Genomic DNA, 15,902 nt, shown 5'->3' with positions numbered 1-15,902 from the left:
CTACCGTGTTTAGGTCCACAGTGTATGGGAAAAAGCGGACCCGTTAGTTTCCGTTCCTGAATTTTAAAGTATGAGGAGTTTTAAGAAAGGCTCACAAAGCGGAAAAAATAAAAAATAATAATAAACCATAAACATATTAGAAGAAGTCTTTAGAGAAATCAGTTCTATAATTACAGGAAAGAAGGATATAATGCTTTAATAGAATACAAACGATTTGACGTTTATAAGCCTACCTTCTTTATATTTTATAAATTTATAAGACATATTTTACAGAAAATTGTAATTGAAACATTTGTAATTTTTAGTATTTAATTAATTTATATGCTATATCATGCGCGACGTAATTGATGTGACAATAGCAATTGTTTCGAATTCTTCTATTTGTTTATTGTTGAACATTTCAAATAGTATTGTAAATCGGAAAATTTATCTGGTAAGAACTTATAATATGCTAATTTTGTATTAATTATGTCAATAGTATCTAAATTTTTTTATGAGTTTCAATTTGTTGATGCATCAATTTAAGATAGATTCGAGAACACGGAACCTACAGTATTAAATGCAATACTAATAGTGCACAATGTAAAATCGGTTTCATTTACTGGAAAACATTAAAATTAATTTAGGAAAAAAAACACTCGTAGAACTGAATTTCATCATTGTTTAAGCCCAGAAACTTGCAAAAGATGCTGAAAATGGTGTCGTTGCACATGTACGCATCTTTCAATATGAGTAATCATCATATCACACGTGAAGACTGGTATAATATAGAAGCTTATATCTCTATATTTTTAAAAAATTTTCAAACAGCAGAAAATTCTATATAAAATCTTTTTATGCCAATGTTACTTTACAGAAATACTGTCACGTGAGTACAGTCGATGTAGAGAGAAGATTTTCGTAGTATAAAAACATTCTCGTTGAGCTTGGTCGTATTCAAACAGTTGTTTATACCATTGTATACTACATTAATTTAGCAAAGAGATCACTGAAAAAAATTTTGTAATTTTATTTTTTTTCCATTTGTTTTTATTATTTTTTCGTTCTGAGAATAAATCCGAAAACGTTATCTTTCCTATCCGATTTCGGATTCGAAACTTCACCTTCATCGATCCGAAAAATACGGGGTTTACTTATAAATTTTATAAGAACTGTAAGATATAAATATTCGGATTAGATATTTTAAATATTTTTATTTATTATTTATTATTACGCATACTGGATACACTCCTTGATGCGGGGAGCAAAACCTTCTCCCAAAAAAAACAAGACACTTAAAGGTATTTTAACCGTTGATATGATATCAACGGTTAAAATACATTTAGTATTTTAACGGTTAAAAGTAAAAAAAGAATGTACAATGATATTTATTTACCAAAATAAAACTGTATTTAATTAATACATGAACAAATACAGAAAGAACAGACTTCTGTGCTACAGAACATGGGGAAATTCGACAAACAGCATGGGAAGAAAACACCGACAATGGAGATGAACCCAATACAAAATTCATATTTCTTGACACACTACACACAATCCTTGGCACACAATCCTATGCTTCAAACAGTACTAAATATGTAAAGATTCATATTTAGTACTGTATAACAATACTAAATATGCACTAAATACTAAACAGTACTAAATACACTGTATATCCAGTTAATCACATTTTCTCAAAGCTTTCGTAAAAATCTACCAATGAGTTGTTTAACTTTCCCGACAACATTTAAAACTACATATGGCACCATCTGTTATGATATTTTCTTTAAAAACTTTTTATGTTTGTAATTATTATAAAACTAGCAGGTGGGCCCGGCGTTGCTCGGGCAAAAGTAACGATAACTAAGATAAAGATTATTACGTTACAGTCAACCTTACCCGTTTTCACAGAATGCAAGAATTGGGTCCCCTTGTTTCCAGACTAATTAGAAAATTTTTAGATGGGTCTAAAAATATGTTCGATTTCCCGCAAAAACGAAAAAAACTGCATCTGCGTCTTGCACGTCGCTTTCTCTTAACAATTCCATTGTTACGTAACATTTCCATTGTTGACACTTCCATTGTTACTTAAAACTTTTATTGTTACTTAAAACTTCCATTGTTACTTAACACTTCCATTGTTACTTAGCACTTCCATTGTTACTTAACACTTCCATTGTTGATGGAAGTGTTAAGCCTTAATCCTGTCCCTCTCCCCCGTGGGGAGGAATTTCGAAAAATCCCTTCTTAGTGTGCGTTCTCCTAACGTACCCTAACTGTGTACCAAATTTCAACTTTCAACTCCTAACCGTTTGGGCTCGTATCCATAATGTATATAGAAGTTTTAATCCTGTCTCTCTCCCCCCCGGGGGAAATTTCGAAAAATCCCTTCTTAGTGTGCGTTTTCGTGACGTACCCTATCTGTGTACCAAATTTCAACTTTCAACTTCTAACCGTTTGGGCTCTGCGCTTATTATTATTATTATTATTATCATTATCACCAACCCGTCTCGATTATATATTAGATGGCAAAAGCTTAATTTTGAGGGTATGGATGAGTTTTATAAAAAAATTGTAAACGCTAATAACGAAAACGAATAAAATCGTCATTAAGTCCGATTCTACTGGAGATATGACACACGATTCCCATTATCTCGCCACCTCGTCGACCTTTAATATAATACACTTTGAAACCATTCAAAACTTATTTAATTTCTAACATATACGTTTAATTATTATAATAATATGTATTTCGGTTTTTATTAAAGGCATCTTTATTTAGCCTTTTTTGGTCAAATTATAAATTACATAAAAACTCAATATCACATCATCAATGTTGTGATATTGAGTTTTTAGTGTGATCGCATTTAAATGAATATATTCTATTTTGTCAACTAAAATGTTACTGGATCAAAATCGCTATTGCGCTTCAAGTGTTACCGATTAAGAAAGAAATTGCCAAAATTGTCCATCATACAGTAGTGCTCTGATACTTTAAAAATTGTAAAGAACTGTAAAGTAATAATTAGAAAGATGAATGACCTAAACTACTTTATAGTTTAAATAAAAACCTTTGACGCTTCTGTCTTTAATATATAAAAATATAAATACAAATAAATATTAATATTTGATAGAAAAAATTATGCTTACCACTGAATACTGATAGTGTTAGTTGCAAGTTCGTGACTTTACAATATGTTGGCTACGTGAAGTTTTCCGGATCTTTTCACGTCTTTTACACCTAAATACGGACCAATTTTCATAAAAGTCTTCCCTGGAGGATTCCCCTTTGGCAGATCGCCTACACGTTGTGTTGTTATATCCCTCCACCAAACCAAAACAATCAATAAAATTATTATATGTATTATTACGTGTACAATATACGCGCCTTTCTTAAATTATTTGCAGCAGTTTTTCCGCCCTGTGAGCACTAAGATGGATTCTTTTTAGCATGCTCACTTTAGGTTCGGCCAAGACCACAATGAGACGACATGGTGGTGTGGGATAGGATTTGACACATTCGGACGAAGCATCCTTCGAAAAATTCCTCGAGAATTTTTCAACTCGTCTGGATTTGTTTATTCTAGGTTGACACCTGAACTGAACGTGTTCATTGCCAGAATTAAGCTCTAACTACAGCTGTTTGACACTTATTACACTACAAATCCTTGTTTGCCTACAGCCAAGGTTAATCTGTGCCTATCGCATTATAATAACCGCTCGGCCATCTGGTCGTAATTTGCAGCAGCAGCAGCTTGTGTATTAATGCATGATTAATTTCAAGTAAAGATGAAATTAGTATGTCGGCTTTAGAATTAAATTCACTCCACTAATCGGAAACAGAAAGTAAAGCGCAATAGAATTTTATTACACACGTTAAGTTGCATATATTTAGAATGAATATTAATATAATTTATTTTGAAAAATATTAATTCTTTTAGAATAATAATTTCTTGACTCGTCCGATTTTCTTAAAGCATTCGCACTTTTAAATTTTCATGAATTTTTATTTATGTATTTTTAATTCGAACGAAAAGAATTTCAGTTTTATCCTCGAGGTGGCACTTTAAAGTTTAAGCATCCAGGAATTTCTTGTTTTTGGAACGAACGGTAAGTCCGTTTCATTCCAATCATTTAGAAAATATTTTAAATATTTTATAATATTAACACTTTATTATTTAATATTTTACAATATTGAAGTTTCATATCAACAAAATAACTTAAAACATATTAATTGACAATAAATTTACTCATTATAATTAAAAAAAAACTATTTAAAAAAATCGAACGAAATTGTTTAGGCCTAATTCAATTACAATTTAATTACAATTAGGCTTAACTCACAAATTTGCCGAATTACATCATTTACTCAATTACAACACGAATTTTTTATGCACAAATAACATAAAATTAATATTATAAGCTAAATTATGGTTATTTATTTGTATATATTGATACATTTTGAATCCATTATCATTATTTAAATCTTTTTCCATGATCTAGAATATTTTAAAAGTCCGTTATTTTTGATGAAATTATTGAGGTTAAAATAAACTGAGCGTATTCATTGCCAGCGTTATGCTCTTAAGTACAGCTGTTTAACGCTTGTTACACCACAAATCCTTGTTTGCCTACAGCTCTTAATTAAGGTTCCAAACGTATCATTCAGAGCTTGAATTGAGCCAAGTAAAATGTGTGTTTACTCCAGGGAGAACACTACAAAGGCGCCGATAATTACTGCGATCCACGCGTTATGTTGACTGAAGGAGGAATCTCCAACTTTTTAGAATATCAATCTTATATTTCTATAATACAAATAAAATCCTATATAAAATGAGAATTTATTTTATGACACGGTAGAGTCCACTTATATATTACCATTTTGGACTCTCTCTTGACAATAACTGTCGTTAAATGAGGTTAATAAGGCAGAAATTAGTGGAAATTTTTATCGATATTATAAGTAAATTTAAAGTAAGAAATGATTTTTGAAAAGTTTCTACCCCTCCCCGTTCTCTCGTCTTACGTCACCTCTCCTCTGCACACGTGTTCGGCAATCCACCGTTTGTTTCAGCATTTGGGGATTAGTTTGCCTGATGATGCCCGTTCACGTGCGAAAACGTTTGCACTTTTTATAAAAAAAAAATTACTGGTTTATAGGTTTAGTGTTTTTAAGAATATCTTATAAAGGGAAAGGAAGTGTATCAATAATTGTTATAGAATTGATGAAGAATATAAAATGCTTATTAGAGAAATTGAATGATAATGTTTGTCAGAGTTTATAATGCTAAGATTATGTTTACGTTTGAAACCTCCTATCCGTAATATGTAATTATTTGTGAATGAATTGGTCGTTTGAAATGTGACTGGTTATATTGCTTATTGACAGAAGACGTGCGATAATTTGACGCGTTCTCTTTACTGACCCATACTGTACTATTGATAGATGATACTAGAAAATCTACTTCCTTGTCGAAGATAACACTAGTAGGAGAAATACGTACAAAATGACATAGGCAACATAATTCGAATTTGCCGGTCTCAAGCGCGCAACTGACCATGACACCACGTTATCCGAACGGCTTTTACTAACCTGTCAAAATGTGAACGCACTCCTCTCATTCACCAGGGTGTCATGGCCGACGACAAGAAATGATACGTTATGAGTTTTTTCCTTGTAACAAGTTTTTTGTATAGATGGTAAGTTTTCCACTATTTTATCTATTTGTGTAGCATTTATTTCAACCCTCAAGAATTTGTTGTTGCACTTAAATAACTTTTTCCATTAAAAATAACATCTTTGTGTTTATTTTATAATTTTGTTTTTTTATAACGTTATATGGACATACACAGGCAACAGACATAATGACATACCTGTCATTTAGTTCATAAGAGCTTAGTCCAGGAATTTACCTTAACCTCTTAACGTTTTATTAATTATAAAAAATGGCTTCCAAAAAAGTCTTTATTGTTTAAAAGAAATTTTAGTATAAAACTTTATTTCCTTTCTTACGTATTATTTACAAACTTATTATCTTTCACGTAACAAAAAACGTGCAACGAATCACGTGACTCGACAAATATCTTTAGTTTTAACTTCTACTCCTAATATGAAGGCAATTAAATCAAAAAATGAGTCCAAAGCTCCGCCAGAGAAAAAGAGACGAAACATTACTAAAAAGTTACTTGAAGAAAAAAATTTTTCCTGATAACTCTCGTGATGATGAAGAAGACTGTCCATGCATATATTGCAATGACCTTTTTTCCCGATCTAAGCCTGAAGAAGACTGGTTACGGTGCTTAAACTGTTTCCGTTGGGCTCACGCTTCTTGCGCTGACGTTTCTAAAAGAGCCAAGTGTTTCATTTGTGAACTTTGTCAGTAATTTTATAGTTTTTAGGTGCATGTCATTTTGTCCTTACATGATGTGTCATTTTGTCCATAGTATACGGACAAAATGGATTTTGTATGATCTCAATTAAACTAACAATATTTTTTTTCTATTATTTTAATATTGTAAATGTTTAGTATGTTTCATAGGTAAAGAACCAAAGATGATTGGTGTAGCATATAACAGTGCTGTGATTTACCAATAAAGAGTTATGAACCTAAAAGAAAACCGTATGTCATTTTGTACGTATTTCCTCTATAACAGTTGTATTTACGATCTGAACTCATGACGAATATCATTTTAGCTATTTTAGAATAAAAATTTACACAACAAACATCTGGTTTTTTTTATATTATGAAAATGTTTCTTGCAATATTTACAGATAATTTTCTGTAATAGGAAAACGAAAAACAAAAAATGGAAGGCGAATTACCTTCGAAAAGTATTGAAGAAATAGAAAATGCACACTCAAGTTTAGATAAAATCGATAAAGATATGTTCATTGACGAAGACCTTACATCTTCCTTTAATCTACAATCTCTTAGTACCATTGTCGACGATTTAATAGAACCGAACGTTAGTTTACAAGATTGCAACGAGTTAGTGGATCAGGCTTGTTACTCAGAGTTAACTCGAAAATCTGGAAAAAATACAGTTGAAAATTGTAATCTGTCGTTAAGTTTAGTTTTAAAAAACGATGAAAATGCTGATTTAATGAAGGATCGTGACAGCAAATTATCATCTACTCCGATAAAGCGTAAGTTGAAGAATCATGAACTTTCAGACATTAGTGTTGATAATTTGACATGTGGTGAAGAAACAAACCACAACAGTGACAAAACTAATTTTGCTGTCTGTGATATGTCTATCAGTGCATTATCTGATAAAAATGATGATATAATTACGTGCAAAGTTTCGGACGATAAAGAGGAAAATATCTTTACTTCATGCAATAGTCCTCAAGTCTCTCCAATTGCTAAAAATCAAATCTTCGAACTCAGTCTGTCGGCCAGTGCTGCTGTAGAAAATCTGAATACAAAAAATGAGAATTTAGTTTGTAATTATAAGGTTAACTTAGATAAGCCTGACAAAGAAATCATTAATGAATTAACTTCTGATAATACAACAAAAAATGCATTTCAGAATGAAAAGCTTGAGGTTAAAAATGAGTCAAATACTATTTTAAATGATAAGGAGAAAGACGATCTTGCAGAACAATTGACGGAAGTTAATAAGGATTTATCATTAAAAAAGGAAACAAATGTAATAATTTCGAAAGAAGGACCTTCAGCTGAATCAGAAAATTTCGAGCCTTCCCGTAAACAAACGCAATCGAATAAGATTGAGAAAATAAGAAAACCGATTCGTATTGTACGAAATCGGATTAGCTGTAATAAAGACAATCATTTAGAGAAACGAAACGAAACGAAAACCGGAGAATCGTCCGAAAAAGAAGCAAAAAAACCAAAATATATAATCGAAGATCCTTTAGAAATCAGGGATATAAACGATCCGGAATGGGAGAACGTGAGATGTTTGAATACGGATGACGAACGTTACAGCGCAGTTAAAGCTTGTTGGGGTTCGACAAGCGTACCCAATCCAAACAAGGATCTAACAAGACACAACTACAGATTACGTAAGATGAAGAAGGAAGGTTACAAAGCAGCAGAAAACGATATGAGAATAGGAAAACGAACGGCTACTAGCGAACCGGTAGACATCATCGATAACAAACGTCGCAAAGTAGAAACAGCCTTTTGCACGGAGATTCTCGATCGGAAGATCGATCAAGAGCATCAGCTGTACAAAGAAAGACGCAATCAAGAAGAACAGAAATATTTCATCGACGTACAAAAGGTCAAGTACAAAATCTGCAAAAACAAACAATTACTCGAACAAGAATATTTGCAGAAGATTGAGAAAACTAAATCGTCATCTAATGTTTATAATCCTATTAGTAAGAAAGTGAAAGAGTGGAAGATTTCTAAAGAAGTAATGTTAAGAGATCAAGAAAGTCGGGAAATTGAGATTGCGAAAAGACGTTTCGCTGATGCTAACAAGAGACTAGAACATAATTTCAATGTGACTTTAAATAAACTTAATAAAGCTAGAGATGAAGTACTCAAATTTAATCAATTTTACTGTGGATTGAGTAAGTTAAATCCAACAGTACTGGAAGGTAAAAGACTTGAAGAGGTTAGAATAATCGAAGAAATGTATAACATCTATGATAAAGTTTATGCACCCGCTCGTATGTAAGATATTTCTTTCCATATATTAACGTTTAAGGAATAAAAATTTCGTTGCTGATATCTCAGTTTTTAAAAAATTACGAGATTAATTTTATCAGTTATTTTAATATTTTGAACGTAATGTTTCCTGTTTACCAGTCCAAAAAAACGAAAAAAATTAGTATATATTGATAACGTGACTTGTTTACCAATGAATTTTTCCATTAAATGTAAAATAGATTTAATTTATTAAAAATTCTTACTTTAATGAAATTTTTCTTGTATTTGACTGCTGAATTTTCAATCTTCATGATTAATTTACTAGATATTTTTATTGGCATACTTTTAAAATGATTATTTTTTATAAGAGACACGTTCTCTAGATAATCCTACGTTTTTTGGTCTAAGAATCTGTGCGTTTTGAATGAAATTTTATTCTCTTACACTCAAAAACTTGCTTGTTAGAGTGCAGTTTATGCGGCTATGTTAAGTTACAATGAAATTTTATATGGAACTTAAGGTAGAGATCATTGTCTTTTCATTTCACTAACAATTTTTACTGATGATAAAATTAAAATAAAAATTGTTCTAGCGAGTCTTCGTTGTTCGGTCGAGGTATCACTGTATTTGATTAACGCGATTTTGACATACGTGGTAGCATTGAGGGATTAATTAACTACGTTAATCAAGGGATACTTTTATGTGTGTGTGTATATATATATACATTATGTAAAAATATACAATATATATAATGTTACTAATACATAGAAAGAAAGCTATATTTAGGCTAAGCCATACGTCACAATTCATTTTCGCAGGGTTCTCTACAGTTAATATGGGACAGATGGAGACCGTACACAGTACACCTACCAAATTTGACAAATATGCTATCAATTAGAGATATTCGGAAAAATGTAGAAAAACCCATTGATAAACGTGTTTCTATTGTTACGCAATAAAATTTTCTTTGTGACAACAGCAGTAGCCTTCTGTAACGTTGTCATAATGTCGCATTAATTTGCCCATGAAATTTAATTCATTTATTTAAAATTTGTTTTTTTTTAATATTTTGAATAAATGCCTGAAAAAAAGTTCAGAGTTTATTTCTAAACATTTATTATAAATTTAAATTTTATTGCATTATGATTCATTTCAATAAAAAATACAGATATTAGTTTATAATCATGTTGCATTTAGTAGCAATAAATATTATTAGGTTTGAATCCTACTTTTCTTTAAAATTTTTTATTACAATATCTGTTGTTGTTATTAATTAGCAGAAGATAACAGACGCTGCTCTGACTAATGCTTATTATAACCCTTATGTATACTTGGTTATACGATCTCCTGCAAATGGCATTAAAAATAAGTAGTAAGTAGCTAAGTAAGCAAATGATATAACATGGTGGTTCCCAAAGTGGACGTTATCGCCCCACGAGGGCATTATCATCATCAAATAACTCTTTATTACTTAGTACTTTATTACTTTATTACTTAAGTAGCCTGATACTGCCTGGCATAACCTGGCATAACCAGGCAAGAAATTACAGAAGAGATTACATCGATGCTGATACCAATTGCAAAATAATCCGAAGACAAATGTTGGGAAAGTAGTAGAGAAAAAAAAATAAACAACATAAGATAAAAGGAAAAAAGCAAAAATAAGCCGACTTTAAACGGCGTAGACCGCCATTGTTATTGTTCAAGGAACACTGGCAAAAGATTACATTTACATCTATTAACAATAACTAATCGAATAGTGAGATTATAGTCACTGTACCGACGCCATGTTGTTTCGGCACCGCCGTAGAAGAAAATTTAAAAAGTTTTTTTCGATATAAAATATTTTAAGAATTGATTAAAAGTTTTTATAATTTAAATGTATAATTTGTAGTTTGTCGATAGAAATTTAGCGAATGCTTTAAATATGAAATTATACATACAGATGAACCTGTCTATCCGGATTTTCACGAGAAAGAAATGTGAATTTGAGATAAACGGGTTTCGGGATATAGAGGTTCCAACACTGTAAACAATAATTGGTTTGATTGGAGGTACGGTATTTTATCAATATTATACCATAGCAGTACAGTATACGCTGAATTACGTAAATAAAGAAAACATTGTCAACATTTCTTAACAGAAAAGGTTTTTGTTAATTGTTTCTAGTGGCTGTCTTTCTTCAAGCAATAAGAGGCAAATCGATCGGAAAAAAGCCTACCACAACAGATGTTTCCTTGTACTATAAGAGATGTTTCTCACCTTCAATTTATGCTATCAAAATGTAGTGTTGAGCTGTGTGTGAATTTATGCTATAATTCAAATGATGTCACATAAGCAACCAATGACAATCATTTCTCTTATATGAGAGAACTTTCCTTCTACGATCTTGCCGTTTCCCGACCTGAGAGTATATAGGGCTCGTGTGTTGAAAATGCGTTCTTTTTGACACTGCCGGTATCATATTGTATCATACGATTGTCGTCGTAGCGCTGTGGTGTTTATTTATCTTAATCGCCTGCATTCACACAGAATATAGGGGAAAGTGAAGATCATAGAGCTATCAAAAAGTGGAGGGCAAGCGGGATAATAGGTTCGAGTTAAAGTAATGACAGTTTCCACGTAAAGAAAATGTATTATAAGGAAAATCATTATATTGTGTGACAGGAAAATGTAGACAGTTTCGATTTGACGCGATTCGTCTTAGCTAGGTTTGCTGTACATAAAAACGACGTTAGAAAGAAGGTGACAACTTCAACTTACACAGAACCTATTGAACCTATTTATTATGACATTTAAACTGATGTATGACTATTCTTAACCAAATTTTATTCTTAACCTGAGAAATTAATTTTAAAAAAATCTCATGTTTGAAATGAAAATTGGAATCTAAAACTATAAATATGTTTCAATTGATCACGAGTAATTCCATTTTTGATTTCCTATAAATGAAAAATAACAACTTACCTACTTACCGAAGTTTATTTATAATGAAAATTATTTCGGAAAATCTCATAAAAAGGAGGAAAAACGAGAAAATTTGCACTTAATTCAAGTTTTGCAGTATTATGGCAGAGATATTTGCATACCCTGCGAAAAATGGAGTAAGTATACACTATACAGGTATACCTCGACTTACGTCGTTTCGAGTTACATCGTTCCCGATTATACGTCGTTTGTCAAAAAAGTATATGGAAAAATAAAAAATCAAGTTTAAGTCATTTTATTCGACTTTACGTCTGTCCGCCACAAATATTGAAGTCGTAATATCACTAGAAAAATGTTTAAAGCACATAAAATCATATTATATACATTTACAAGTATATACTGTATTTACAGTACATGCATTCGTAAATTTAGATTACTTTTTTCTGTACTATATTAAAAACTAATATTTATTTGTTTATAAGCTTAAAATAGATCCTTATTAACCATATATTATTAAAAATGCATTCATAAATAAAATACAAAACCGGGAATTGTAATTTATGGTTTAGCCCAGTGACAAGTAGATTCGGAGACAAGTAAATTCGACATACGTCGCCTCTCCTGGAACCAGTTATCGACGTAAGGCGAGGTATACCTGTATTTATTCCATGCTGCGAAAGTGATCGGTTGCTGGATGCGTATTACGAGATAGTTACGTGGTGGTTTTTACAATACAGCGTAAAAGTAGTTTTGATCTGTTTGTTATTTCTTTTGAAAAATTATTGGGCCTTATTGGTAAATGTCACAAATTGTGGTCTATGTTGTTTTTTTTATTGAGAAAATGAAATTATTTTTTATGTAATTTTGAGGTAATATTTTGCTGTGTTTTTGTAGTTATTACCCATACAGTTCGGTTTATATTTTGGTTTGTTTTGTATTTGTGAATCTTGGGAAACTCTCCGAGACCTTTTTGTCTAGGCCATCGCAGTTTCGGCCGGGTGGTAAGGGACACAACTCGATATATCCGATTTACCCACAAAAATTCCAGAGTTTCCTAGCCCATCCTGATTCGATACTCGGTCTTCAGAGCCATAGGCCGCTCTTAACCGCTCTGTTTCACCAAAAGCTATTAATACGTCTTTTTATGGAGTGAAACCGTATCCTCGAACTCTTTGTTTAGATGGGGAGGCATACATTTATACAATTACACGTCGACAACCAGACGGTCGAACCGTAAAGGTGATAGCCTACCGCTCCGGGGCATCCAGGATCAAAACCTGAGAGAAGGGAATTTAATATGGGAAACCCATTTTGTTTCTTCAGCACGACAAAGTGCATTTGATTAAGATTCGTGCTGAACAAACAAAGTAAATAAGAAGACACGGTTTCATATTTAATCAGGAAAATCCAATAAGGGAATGTTGTTCTCTTGAGAAAACGTACGTAAATATTCCAATAATCTACATAACCCTTATATTAAATAAAGTGACTTATCCGTAATACGAATTCGTTTAAAATGGATTTCTTCTATGGTAATTTGTTGTTAGTTGGCTCATGTCGACTTCCAAATGTTACATTTCAGTTTTGTATCCTTTACTGAAATACGGTGTTTCTGTCTTTCCCCCTTTCCTCGATTATTCTGCAATTTCTCAGCTTTTTCTTCCGTTATTTCTTCTGAAACAATAAAAAAAAATTCGGTATTTTTCTTGGAAAGTGCCGGTGATACGAAAATGGCGTTTGGATTCCGACCAACAATAATGGCGTTTGTATTGTCGATTCGGTAACAATCACCGATGAAGCTGGAATCTAATTGTTATCGTCGATGACGTTCGGCGAATGACGTCACGTTATGTATAAAAGAAAAAAGACTAGTTTAAAAATTCGAACATTCATCTTTAGAAGAAAATAGAAGACTGGGTTATACCAACTTATACTAAATAAAACAACGGTTAAAATTCCGGAACAAATTTGTGAGATATTGTGTAAAGAACTAGAATTTAATGGCCCGATAGAATTAGATTAAAATAAAGCTAAAATCACCATCAGTAATAAAATTAAGAAATGTATTACTAGAGTAAGAGAGAAAACAAAGGCTAGAGATAAAAATTATTTTCAATGAAAAAGTCAAATTTATAAATTAAATACATTTTTAAATAGAAATGAATTTGAAATCGTTAAGGCTGATAAATGAAAACAAATAATAGTAGTTGACAGTGAAAATGTATGGCAGGAATTGAATATAGGATTGATGTTTTATACGTCACTACAACTGAATATAATAAAAACCTGTGGGGTATAGTCGAAACTAAAGAGATTTTCTATATTATTGGTATAACTCGTTCTGCAATTTCTTATAAGTTTATTGCACGATCGAGAGCCGAAATCCCAGAGGGACTTATGAATAGCCTTGTATATATATATATATATGTCTATATATACAAAGAAAAGATGTCAATAGGACATCAATTTATTACCAGGAAATTTATTTGTTTATTTTCTTTACGTGTGTATTTAAATGTACATTCGTATTCTACTTTTGATGGCGCAGAATTTCTTATAAATTACCAAAACGTAGACTCGATATGAATGTCACAAAAATTGCAATTTCATATGTCAAAAATACAAAACAACTTATTGTGATATACTAACGACTCAGACGGTCGAATGGCCGAGCGGTCAATGTGGAAACCTGCCGCTTTTCGGACCCGGAATCGAATCCGGATCTGTCAGAAAAATTTCGTGTGGTAGTCCGTCGGCATAATGGATATGTCGGCCAGATCCCAATGTAGACCTGGACGAACTCGTAATAGGTTTGTTAAAAGAAGCTTTCTTAGTGCCCGCAAGGCAGAAAGAATTTTTTAAAAATAAATAATAACTGCAGCAATTCTGCAAGTCTTCTGAATATAACTGTAAAGTTGAAACACCCTATATTATATAAGCGTGAAAATATCGAATTGGTAATAGCTTTTCTGTTTGCGGGATGAATCGCCTCCTTTAATTATTACCGTTATTTTATATACTTTTTCAATATTAAATTCCTGTATTCAAATTCATTTGCATTTAAGTATTTAGTCTTAATATTGTTTGGCAATATGAATATTAAATTCAATTTAAATGAAACTTTCGGCATCTAAAATTAATTTCGAATTAGCTCCTCATAGATTAAAATATATTTCAGAGTCTAAAATACTGTATACAAGAAGTCAGCACTTCAAAACAACTGTTCTTTCATTGTCATTCCTGATCACCGTATATTTATTTTTGCGCTTAATAGATCGTTCTCTTTCTAAAGCAGGGTTAAAAAGCCACTATATATGCAATGAACATGTAAAAGTAATAGTTATAATGACTGCGTGAAGTCGTACAGTATTAATAGTAGCACAGTGTTTAGAAAAACGATATGACTTTTTAAAGTGTATTGTTGGATTCAATTTGACTCTTTCGACAATACTGAATATTACGAACAATCTGGCAAATATGTCGTACTCGAATGCCGAGTACCAGAAAAATCAAGGCATCCGATATGTAAGGAATTGTCATACATAGAAGAAGACAGAAATGCATCCAATAAATGAGTGTAAAAGGTGAAAGGTATGCGGAAGCGACCATCTGTAGAAGTAGAAAAAGGCAAGGAAAAAACGTTCCCAACCGTGCATCAACGAAATTGAATACACTCCTCTAGCTTTAAAATTGACAAACGGTACGATTTTTGCATAGTAGCTTTGCATTATGTAGTATTAGTAATTTTAAGAAGGACAAAAACTTTATTTATTTCGAATGCGGCTAGAGAAGACTGTAGCACGTGACTTTAAAAGTAAGATAAAATAAAATTATCTTCAAGTTTAAATCTTATTTTATAGGCTAACACAATAAATTTATTAAATTATCAAAGCATTCACTTTATTAGTAAGAGCAAATAGTAATAAAATACACTGAGATCAAAATAATGTGCTAGTAAATAGTGTAAAAAGCAATTTATTAAATAACCATACAACATTTTTACATTCAATAGTTGCATGCTTTATTACAGTACATAAAGAATAAAAATTGCAAATTTTCTATGCTGCAGTTTTGAAAATCGAAAATGTGAAACGAAAAATATATAAAAATAAATTGTAAAACAAATCTGCAAAAGAATTCTTTCGTTTTAATGCAAATTAAATTACATTTAGATGAATGTTTATAACATGATATTAACGTGATGTTGACAGTGAAAAATTTAATTGCCAAAATGACAACATACATTTAAAACAATGCAGATTATTGTTAATTTTATGGCTTTCTAATGGATTTACTTCAATACGAATTTTTTACATTTCTAATCTATTTTGCTTATTATTTTTAACGTGTTTAGATATAAATATTGTTGAT

General features: G+C 31.4%; 1 protein-coding gene across 2 annotated transcripts; it reads left to right on the top strand.

The window, feature by feature from the left end:
• Positions 1 to 3,978: 3,978 nt before the first annotated feature.
• LOC111640047 lies at positions 3,979 to 8,843 on the top strand. Of its 2 annotated transcripts, none has more exons than XM_023386055.1 (2): positions 3,979 to 4,089; positions 6,752 to 8,842. In XM_023386055.1, the coding sequence occupies exon 2, from the start codon at positions 6,787 to 6,789 to the stop codon at positions 8,629 to 8,631; it is 1,845 nt and encodes a 614-aa protein (XP_023241823.1). In that variant the 5' UTR covers positions 3,979 to 4,089; positions 6,752 to 6,786; the 3' UTR covers positions 8,632 to 8,842. The 2 variants fall into 2 exon arrangements, with proteins under 2 accessions (XP_023241823.1, XP_023241828.1); XM_023386060.1 differs by having other exon boundaries at positions 3,988 to 4,089; positions 6,769 to 8,843.
• The last annotated feature ends 7,059 nt before the right edge of the window (positions 8,844 to 15,902 follow it).

Source organism: Centruroides sculpturatus, unplaced genomic scaffold (genome assembly GCF_000671375.1).
Source record: "Centruroides sculpturatus isolate CEXI.00-Female unplaced genomic scaffold, Cexi_2.0 scaffold147, whole genome shotgun sequence".
Lineage (NCBI taxonomy): Eukaryota > Metazoa > Arthropoda > Arachnida > Scorpiones > Buthidae > Centruroides > Centruroides sculpturatus.
The sequence above is the reverse complement of the archived record's forward strand: the minus strand, read 5'-3'. Positions and strand labels throughout refer to the sequence as shown.